The 11,258-nt window shown below is 44.9% G+C and overlaps 1 protein-coding gene across 1 annotated transcript; it reads right to left on the reverse strand.

Annotated features, from left to right (window-relative positions):
- Positions 1-3,750: 3,750 nt before the first annotated feature.
- Positions 3,751-10,836, reverse strand: dlb (deltaB; the record flags this gene model as incomplete). The annotated part of the gene is made up of 7 exons (XM_083649903.1): positions 3,751-4,481; positions 5,261-5,477; positions 5,945-6,306; positions 9,389-9,646; positions 10,098-10,155; positions 10,462-10,701; positions 10,786-10,836. The coding sequence occupies 7 exons, from the start codon at positions 10,834-10,836 to the stop codon at positions 3,751-3,753; spliced, it is 1,917 nt and encodes a 638-aa protein (XP_083506029.1).
- Between the last annotated feature and the right edge of the window lie 422 nt (positions 10,837-11,258).

Genomic DNA, 11,258 nt, shown 5'->3' on the forward strand with positions numbered 1-11,258 from the left:
CTTTCTGGTTATAATGGAAGATAGGGCAAACTCTGTATCCAGGACTGTCTGATATGAGGGAGGCATATGAGGGCCAGTACTTTCAATTTATGAAGTCTCATTTTGTCACCAGCAGGTATCAGCCACTAGAGGCTGCTCATGAGCTGGAGCACAGCCTGAGAGTCAGACAGTCAAAACCAGTGATCAGGCTTTTTCCACCTGCCTGAAAAAGAATCACACTATCATCTTTTAAAACAACTGGTTTTATATGATTGTTTTGTTGTGATGCTATGTCTCTTTTTGGAAGTTATTTGCACACACAGATGTAAAAAAACAAACAAACAAACAAACAAACAGTAATAATGTAAAAGTTTTAACATTGTGCAGGAGAGTTTAGAAGCCAAAAATGGCTTATGAAGATACCTAAATTTTCCTTTTCAATTCAATTCAATTCAATTCAATTCAATTCAATTCAATTCAATTCAATTCAATTCAGTGTGCTTTATGGGCATGCCAGTTTAAAAAACAAACAATATTGCCAAAGCATGTGACAAGAAATGAATAATCAATTAACCAACGCTAAAATGAATTCCCTCCCTTCCATGTATCACTGTGTGTGTTTATGTAACTTGTGTTTGAGGAAACATAATTCAGTAAAATATAATATTAGCCCTTATTCCCGTAAGAGCTTTTCACATACATTCTTATCCTTCATATTTTACATCCAACCAACTGTGTTCGATTCACAGGCACATGACATGAGTCAGTTTGAAAGGATCAGATCAGGCAGATATGGTTGAACTCTGGGTATAGGCCACACTAGTACTTATCTTTTCAAAATAAATCTGTGTACTTCTTATCTCTCACAGTGAAACAAGAAGTGAGATTCTGTGTCTGTCTCCCCCTGACCTGACAGCAGAATATAAGCACAACCTGCTGTCCCATCATGGGTTGCCAGGTCTGTCTGTGTCCTGTTGTAATTCTGACTTGTACTTATTGTTACCGTTTCTACACTCTTGAATATTGATAGGGAATCATCTCAAATTTTCTACAGCTATAGAGGAATATGAAGAGGCTTGCCTGAGATTGTATGGTGTCAGTCTCTGACTTGCACTCCTTTAATGCTTTAATTTGCTGATACCAATTCATCAAAAAAAAAAAAAAAAAAAAAAAAAATTATATCCCAACCGAGGGCTTGAGTGATTATTAAACGGGTTGTTTTCTAAACTTCAAGAGAGTTAGCCTTTAATTTCCGTTTAAAGTTTCCCTGTTTAATATCTGTTATTCTGCATGCTTTTAGTGTTTTGATTGAATATCAGTTTAAAATTAATATCAGATTGAGGATTTTGACAGTCACAGTCCGGACCACTTTCGATCATTTAATTATTTTGGTTGGAGATCTTATGTCTTGGTGGCTCTGTTCTCTCTGTGTGTGTGTGTGTGTGTGTGTGTGTGTGTGTGTGTGTGTGTGTGTGTGTGTGTGTGTGTGTGTGTGTGTGTGTGTGTGTGTGTGTGTGTGTGTGTGTGTGTGTGTGTGTGTGTGTGTGTGTGTGTGTGTGTGTGTGTGTGTGTGTGTGTGTGTGTGTGTGTGTAGGTGTGTGTGTGTGTGTGTGTTATATTTACAATTAGAGGCTCAGACTTAAGCCTTTCTAAGGGGAACATTATTCCTGAGATTTACTTTGAGTGCCAATAAAGTACCAATTTAACTCTCTTCTCCAGTCTTCAGGTAATAAACTAAAATGTAACTGTAATTCTTTTTAATCTAGAAAGATATTATTTGTTTGACACTTACCTTTACCTTACTAAATGTAATAATTAAATGCCTTGATAGATCATATTTGGGACATTGTTCCAGATGAGACCTTGCAGTCATATGGAATCCTACACTGTACCAGTGTATAACTCCCCTCATATTAAGGAAGGAACAAATGAGGGGAGTCATACACCAGAGTAAAAGTTAAAATAATAATTTATAAACTAAAAATTAAGGGGAAACAACTGGTCAACACAAACTACATTAGACAAATGAACAGAACAAAAGGTGCATCAGTGAGGAGGGAGAGACTGAATGGTCTGAAGGTCTTCTTAATCCCAATGAGTGCGCTGGGCCGAGGTGGACCAAATCAGCCTAACGACCCCAAGCTCCTTCAAGACAGAAGGGGCGAGGAGAGTGGGAGGGTCTTCACAAAAGCTAAAATCTTATCAGATGGGGGATCCTGGGACAAAGTTATCAAATGGGGTAGCCTAGGTAAACCCAGCCCCCACGTGACCTGCTCTCTCAGTTCCCAGTCACTACCTTGTGACTGTAAGCAGGGTGAGCCTGAGAGCAGGTCACTGGGGGCTGGGTTTACCCAGGCTACAAATGGGGGTCCATGGTATAATTTGTGTCAGTTTAGGGGTCCTTGACATGAACAAGTTTGAGAACCACTGATCTGATCCACTGAATCCACTGACTTCTGAGATGTTTCACACAATCCTGTCTGGTGTTTCCTGCACAATGTCTCAACCTTAACCTTGTCAACACAATGTCCTCACTCGTGTGTCCACTCCCTGCTCTAGTACCTTAACACTCACAAAGATGGTCACTGCTGTAGGCTAGCTCCTTAGCTATTCAAATTAGCCCAACTGATACACTCTTAATTGTTGAGTGTTGTGCAGCGGCTGCTGAGATCAGGATGCGAGATCAGGACCGCACGAGAAATCCACACCTGCCCATTTCCAAACAGTTTTCCAAGCATGAGTTCCAGATGGTTCTGTGTAACAAACCACCTGGCAGCATCAGGGTATAGTCAATCAGAGCTGAGGACTCTAGAGAGGCTAAATTCTCTTAGGGCCGAACTCAAACTAGGTTATATGTTGAATGATTTCTAATTTAAACAAGAAAAGTGATGATAAAGTCTATAAACTCACCACAAAACATTCCAAAATGCATCCATAGTCAAAGAATCAAAGCAAATGTTTATTCCACATCACAGTCACTGACAACATGATGAAATCAAGTATGAGTCAAAACCTAGAACAAAACACAAACTTTGGCATGAACATGAAATGGCACAATACAATAAGCAGAAATGGTAATGGTACTGTAATTAGTTGGATATATATTACAGTAATGGTAAGACTTTTTTTTTTATATCCCCTGCCCTGAATGTCTTTGGGATATTCCACACAGCCCACACAGACAAATGATCCACCATTAGAACATCAAGCATGGGTTTTCATTCAGCATCATATAAATATATATCTCAATTTGTGACAAAGTGAAGTCATAAACATAAATTATCAAATAAATAAATAATATAAACAATAGAAAATATGGTACATTCAAATAATAAGGAAAAAATGGCCAAAGGAAGATTGAAAAGCGAAATTAAAAAAATGACAAAAAATGATTAAACAAATATCAAAGACAACAACCCTCTAAAACATGTAGTATGGATGGGTTTTTCCAAGGTAATATTGGGACTTCCTGTATTTGGTATGTGTTGTAGGTCCTATGAACAGTGTATCATGTATTTGTCTCTTTGGGTCATTTATCTTGGAAGAGCTTCATCCCATATACTTTTTCAATAGTCTTTGTAAAAAAACAACAACATTTTAACATTTTGTTTCTCATGTTTAAATGAAACAGTACAGTAAGCTTCAGCATTGAGGAAAGTCATTCACTTTTCCCCCCCTCTTTCATTGTCCATGAAGAGGAGAGGAGAGACAAGTGCTAATATTCACACCAACTTCTCCTCCGTGGATGTCCCTCTGGACCCAGGAGGTGTCTCATCTCAGCCCCACCGCAGAGCCCAGGACGGCCTCCTCCCTCCACATGAAGTCCTGGCGCCCGCCTCTGGCCAGGCTGCTCTCCACGAGGCCCTGCGTGTAGCCGTGGTGGTGCCTGCCGTCCGGGCTGAGAGCCAGGCTGAGGCGCGCTGTGCTGTTGCTGATCTTGAACAAGCCGCTGGGCCCGAGGAAAGCCTCTCTCTCGCTGCCTCCTCCCAGGTTGTTGACCGTGTCCAGGTCGTTGTAAACCGCCACGTCGCTCAGCTGCTTCCGGCTGCGCAGGCGCCGCCTTCTCCTCAGCGCTACGACGCCCGCCACCAGAGCCAGCGCCAGCACAGCCAGCAGCACGCAGGAGGCGGTGAGGGTGGCCGAGGAGGGCTGCGAGGTGGTCTGGCGCAGAGCCGGCTTGAAGCTGGGCTGCAGCGTGAACTCGCAGCTGGAACCCATGAAGCCCTTGGGGCACTGACACACGGGCCCGGTGAAGTGGGTGAAGCACGTGCCGCCGTTCTGGCAGGGCCGGGCGCCGCAGGCGTCGGAGCGCACGCTGCAGTTCTTGCCGGTGTAGCCCAGCGTGCAGGAGCACGCGTAGTCGTTCACGCCGTCTTGGCACGTGCCGGCGTTCTGGCACGGGCTTGAGGCACAGTCGTCTACGTTCAGCTGGCAGTTGGCGCCACTGAAGCCCGGCTGACAGCGACACAGCACACTCTGGCCCAGGTCCAGACAGTCGCCACCTGCAGGAGGGAGTAAGTAACACGCCTCTGTTTAGCATTACACAGACCAAGATCATCACGCAGAGCATTCAGTGTGTTTGAAGAGGGGGGTGTTAATGGAATTACATTTGGCACTGTGGCAGGGGTGTCTGGGAACGATGTGACAAACGGTTTTGAGTGCATAGGTGCAGTACATTCTAATTTGTTTCAATATGGGGTGGGGGGGGGGGGGGCAGGGGGGAGACTAATCTGTTGGAGCAAAACTGTCCTGTAACTAGAGGACTTGAGTAACTGTCATGTAACTAGGGGACTTGAATAACTGTCCTGTAACTAGGGGGACTTGAGTAACTGTCCTGTAACTAGAGGACTTGAGTAACTGTCCTGTAACTAGGGGACTTGAATAACTGTCCTGTAACTAGGGGACTTGAGTAACTGTCCTGTAACTAGGGGACTTGAGTAACTGTCCTGTAACTAGGGGACTTGAGTAACTGTCCTGTAACTAGGGGACTTGAATAACTGTCCTGCAGCCCCGGCGCCACGAGCGGGCACTAGGGGGCACTGCATGGTTTTTTGCCCCAATGATACTAGCAGAGGGAGCCAACAGGTGACAGACTCCACCAGATGTATTCCCCTTTGGCAACACGTTTAATATTAGAAAAGTTGTAACTATCCCCCTAGACATTGCAGCACATCATTGCCATAAGCCACAAAAAGGGCATAAGGTAATACCTATTCACTAACACAGGGCAAGTATATCCAGCTGAGAATTTCGACCACGAAATGTCCACTGTCACACTCACCATTGAGACAAGGGCTGTTGCTGCAGCGGTCCAGCTTCTTCTCGCAGTTGGAGCCGGTGTAGCTGGACGGGCAGCGGCAGGTGTAGCCTCCGGTCAGCGCCTCCACACACGTGCCTCCGTTGAAGCACGGGCCGTCAGCGCACGTCATGGCGATGATCTCACAGTTTTTACCGTAGAAACCCTGCGGGCAGGTGCATGAATAGTCGTTCTCCAGGTCCTGCAGGGGGAGACAAAGACAACCTTTCGTGTTAAGGAAAGAATAGCCAGATGAAAGTCTCAAAGTAGTTATAAAAATCTGATAATAATCAAATCAAACGACAAGAGTCTGAAACTGCTTAAACATTAAAAAAAAAGTTATTTCTGTTATCTGGTGCTACATGTAGCATTTTGTGTTGATCAATATTAAGACTACATTTCCAATAAACCCTGAATATGTTTCTATTTGCCAAAATGCATGCAGACCAGGTGAGCAAGTTGAAATTGTTCAGTTCCTGTTTTGTGCGGTAAAACAATCCAGTAGCTTTTAAAAATGCAAATGTAAAAAAATGCAGTGTTAGAGGCTCCCGATCGTCTCTGTTGTTTTTGTTTGTTGTCTTGTAATTATTAATGTGGCTAAACGTTTTCATGATCAAATGCTACACACAAAATAAATTAAACTGACTCGACTAATAACTGTACACTCACGTTGCAGCTGCCTCCGTTCTTGCAAGGGTTGCTGTCGCACTCGTTGGTCTCTAGCTCGCAGTTGGTGCCGCCGTAGCCGGGCCGGCAGGTGCAGGTGTAGCTGCCCTGTCCCGTGTTGCTGCAGGTGGCGCCGTTGGCACAGGGCCGGTGGTTGGTGCAGTAGTTGAGGTCCTGGTCACAGAAGAGGCCGCCCCAGCCCTCCTGGCAGTTGCACTGCCACGGCTGGCCGCACGTCCCGTGGAGGCATCCCGGGTAGCGGACGCACTCTTTGCAGGAGGGGCCCTGCCAGCCCATGCGGCACGTACAGCCCCCGGGGGCCTCGCAGTAGCCGTGCTTCTCGCTGCAGTCCGCAGAGCAGATGGCTGGAGAGGGGGAGGAGGGAGGAGGGGGAGGAGTGTGTGGTTACAATGGGCACGCCTCCTCATACATCTCAGAGCAGGCTGTCTGACCCGGGCCCTGTTTCAGACTTCACTGTTGGTTAAGTATTAAGCCAAGCAGCTGGTAGGCACACCGCCGTGGAGACAGATGCTTTCTTGTGAGCGCGCACGCACACACAGACACACACAGACACACAGACACACACACACACACACACACACACACACACACACACACACACACACACACACACACACACACACACACTTTCAATCAGAAGGAGTGCAAACACACACACACACACACACACACACACACACACGCACACACACACACACAGACACACACACACACACACACACACAGACACACACACACACACACACACACACACACACACACACACACACACACACACACACACACACACAGACCACCTTGGAAAATGTCTCTAACTGGGGGCATGGCTCTTTCTCTCATTGTGCTGGGGAACAAAAGGCAGATGGAGCAGCTATAAACACATGAGCGCTGTGGCTCGTCTGCCAGATAAAGGAGATACTCCATGTGCTCTGAAAAGACCATTGTCTAAAGTTGACCCTGTCTGCTTAAAGGAACAGTTCACCCAAGAATGGAAATTGTGTCATCATCTACAGTACTCACCCTCATGCCAGGTGAAACGCAGGTGAAATATGGGCACACATTTAACACACAGGTGTGGTGGTGTGGTGGCCCAGTGTCAACTGGAGCTTACAACTGAAGTGAATGGCGGTTGTTTTTTCTCTCTCGAGTTGTCTTTGAAGGTGAGTAGATGATGACACAATTTTCATTTTTGGGTGAACTGCTCCTTTAAGAGTTTAAAGAATATAGCTTAAAAAAAAGTTCATCCATGTCTTGACTAACTTTGAGTTGAATACACTTTAACAGAGGGATGAAGAAGGTTTGGTGTGTTTGCTTTATTAAAGTCCGGCTTTTCCGTGGGGGATATGAATATATATTAAATCTCACGCTCCTAAGGTTTTCGAATCCGTTGAAATTTTTGAAATTGGAGGTTTACTCACAGAGATATCAACCGAAATCCACTCTGTGTGTGGGGGGGGGGGGGAGGTGCGGGTGCGGGTGCGGGGACTCGAAATACTACATTTCCCACAATGCACTGGGCTCGCGTGGCCTTCGTTTTCATGCCCACCCCTCAGGCATTTGGCTGATATCAAACTCCAGTAGGTGGCGGTAATGCACATATATGTTTGCCAACCGCCATAAAACTCAAAGAAGAAGAAGAAGAAGGCTTCGACAATAAAACATACAGAGAAGAAGAAATAAATCGAAAATAAAATTGCCTCCAAATTGCACCAAATGTAAACGGTAGTATATACAGGTGCAGCTCAATGAATTAGAATATTGTGGAAAAGTTACTTGTTCCCCATAATTCCTTTCAAAAAGTGAAACTTTCATAGATTATAGATTCATTACACACTAAGTAAATTATTTCAAGAATTTATTTGTTTAACTTTGCATAAGTTTGGCTTCCAGCTCATAAAACCCCCCAAGACAGTATTTCAACAAATTAAATATCACACACAAAAAACTATTTTCAAAATAGAAATGTCGATCTTCTGAAAAGTTATGTTCATGCCTGCACTCAATACTTGGTCGGGAATAATTTTGCTTTAATTACTGCCTAAAGAAATAACTTGTCCATGTTATTTCCACGATATTCTAATTTTATGAGCTGCACCTGTATGTCGGGAGATGTCTTCATAAAAAAAAATTCATGCATTTTAAGGCATTTTCGTAGGAGTATCTGATGTTGTAACTATTTTCTGTAAAAATGTGTAAAAACGGGTACATTGCTCAGCGTTGATTTCGTTACTTCAACCCACCTACTACTAGATGTAAAATTTGACGACCTTTCCAATGCCGCCAGTCCCGTGTCTGTCCGTGCTTCCGTTCCCGAGATCGGTCTCTTTGCAAGGAACTATGGGAAGCTAATATTAGCTACAGCAGGCTAGGCGGTTGAAAAAGATGGCTGCCTTTTCGTTTTTGTTGAAGACCTCTGAAGGGGCGTGGAGGACCTCTAGAGGCGGGACCATGGCTCACAACAGTTGTAGTTCATAGGTGCACGACTTCCGCAAGGCGGACTTGGGCCAGATGACGCGAAACGTGTCGGCTGGCCCAAAAAATATGTGAGAGATGCTTGATATCTCTGGGAGTGAAGCTCCAATTTCAAAAATTTCAACGGATTCGAAAACCTTAGGGGCGTGAGATTTAATATATATTCATATCCCCCACGGTAAAGCCGTCCTTTAACTGTTTTAGGTACTGCAAGATAGTCCCTGATTAAAAACTGCATTAGCTGCTCATCAATCTCCCTGAATCAGCAAGTTTAGGACAATATGTCAATATAATTGATTTTAGAAGGATATGCCTACTATACAAATATTACATCATCTATATGATTATGTAATCTATAGGAATCTTATGTGAATATGGTGATACTGTACCATCAGAGAATAACAAAGATACCATAGGATAAACTCACTCTGATGCCACAGAAACACTTAAGTTAAGTTAAGTTATCCTTTATCCCCTTGGGGAAATGCATCCTCTGCATTTGACCCATCCTCTACTAGGAACCTTCCTAGAACTAGGAGCAGTGGGCAACCACTGTGCAGCGCCCAGGGACCAACTCCAGTTCTTTTGCCAGTATCTGGTCAGGGGCACTGACAGGAGTATTAACCCTAACATACATGTCTTTCTTGATGGTGGGAGGAAACCGGAGCACCCGGAGAAAACCCACACGGACACGGGGAGAACATGCAAACTCCACACAGAAAGGACCTGGGATGGACCGGGGTTCGAACCCGGGACCTTCTTGCTGTGAGGCAACAGTGTTAACCACTGAGCCACCGGTCCACTTGAAATCCCTAAAGAAGAACATGACAGTGATTTCCGCTTGAGGCTTACGTAAACGCACTAATGTGATGCTGTGTTGATCCCTGCACCCCTCATCAGAGCTATAAGGTCAACTAGCTGGTTGTATAGGGCGGTCACCACGTGTCCACTTACGCTCAGAGCAGTAGTTTCCCTTCCAGCCCTCCAGACAGATGCGGTGTCCCTCCTCGTCGCAGGTGTAGTGGCCCAGTGTGTCGTCTCTCGGCCTGCAGTATTCAGCGCAGCCGTCGCCAAAGTAGTACTCGTCGCAGAAGACATGGTAGGAGTAGCGCAGCTCGCTCTGTTCGCCGAAATGCACGTCCTGGGACCAGTCCTCGCCGATGGCAAGTCTCCTTCTGGTGGCCAGACGGCTCACAAGGTTGTTTTGGTTGTCTGCTGAGGGGAATGGAGCTTATTAGTCGGGTGATCTTGCGAGGAAGCTGGCGCGTAAAAGCGTCTTGGGTGTTGATTGTGTGTGTGTGTGTGTGTGTGTGCGTGTGCGTGAGCGTGTGTGTGTGTGTGTGTGTGTGTGTGTAACCACGATAATACAGAGAAGAGATTAAACAAAATCAAGGTCAGATCAAACTATTATTTGGAAGCCATATTTTTAAATAAGTCCCTGCATGTTGGTGACCCTGCACATTGAACAAATAATAATCATATGCAGTGACTTTGTCATATAGCCTAGGGTTTTGTCATTTGATGCTCAGCCTCTTGGTCCATATTAACCACCTTGCAAGCCATCTGGATTCTCGCGAGATCTTGAGATCAGATAACAACAAAATCATCTATCTGGCAGCGTCAGGTTAGATCTATAGCCTATAATATATGGGGAAAAACGTACCTGTGTATTCAGTCGGAGATTCAGCATTCCATGCTTCAATGATCAAAGAAAATGTTCCCTAAAACAGAAAAAGGCGCATTCAGTGCTTGGGAAAGGTCATGCCAAATAGCTAAGTTAATCTATTCGTAAAAAGTGGGTATGACAGTGATTTTCAGCAAACCAACATTAATGTCAATCATATCTTCAGAACAGCAAAGATTCATGTTGTTGTTTAGTTTGATAGTAATACTTAATTAACGGGCTATAGCCAATTAATTAAGTAGCCTATTGTGTAATAGGAATAAAGTTATATTTCAGACTAAACGGCTACACTTTATTCCATAAAAACATGCAACTACGCTATGATAGGCTAATGTGCATTTACCGGCCACTTGAAGTGGAAAGGCACCCTGATGGGAGCGCTGCTCGAAATGGAGGTGTGATCGGCTCTGATGACGTTGGTGTGTCCGGTCCCGAAGGTGCAGGGCGGCTCTGCAGAGATCACATCCTCTGGGTGTTTCAGACAAATTCTGAAAAACATATGGCAATCCCTGTGTCTTCTGCAGATGCGCTGCGCCGTGTGGAATGAATGGATTTTCAACTCAAACACACCAGAGGACAATACCTGGAAAATAAACAAGTTGATATTAGACGCGATCGACACTTTGGAGATGCAAGTTTTAGTCCCAAAACAACGGAGGCTACGTACCACTTGTAATAACGCCAGAGCCAAGAGGTATCTCAGATGTAGATGTGCCATTTCTTCCAAATAGTTGCTTCCCAGTCCTAGCTGTGTGTATGCATTCGTTGTATCCAAGGATATTTCCAAAAACTGGCGAGGAAAACTTGTTGGGAAAAAATAATAATTAAAACATAACTTTCATTGCTGAGAACTGAGTGCGCAGCAAGGTCCAATAATAGATGTGCACTAAATCCTTGTCTTCTTTGATCTTCTATCCTCGCCGCTGCTGTTGTGTAGGCTATGTATTTATGTTGTGGTGCGTAAAGGCGCATCATGCTTTTATAGCTCGGATGCTGCGCGTCACATGCAGGAGGTGGAGCCGGAGCAGACCTGAGGGACCAGCAGGGACACGAGGGACCTCTGCGGGGTATAAAACAAGCATAAGCCTACACGCGGCATCTGGGCCCAGTTGAAAAGTAGGCCTATCTATGCACAAGGAA

This window comes from Poromitra crassiceps (assembly GCF_964638095.1).
Source record: "Poromitra crassiceps genome assembly, chromosome: 1".
NCBI classification, from domain to species: Eukaryota; Metazoa; Chordata; class Actinopteri; order Beryciformes; family Melamphaidae; genus Poromitra; species Poromitra crassiceps.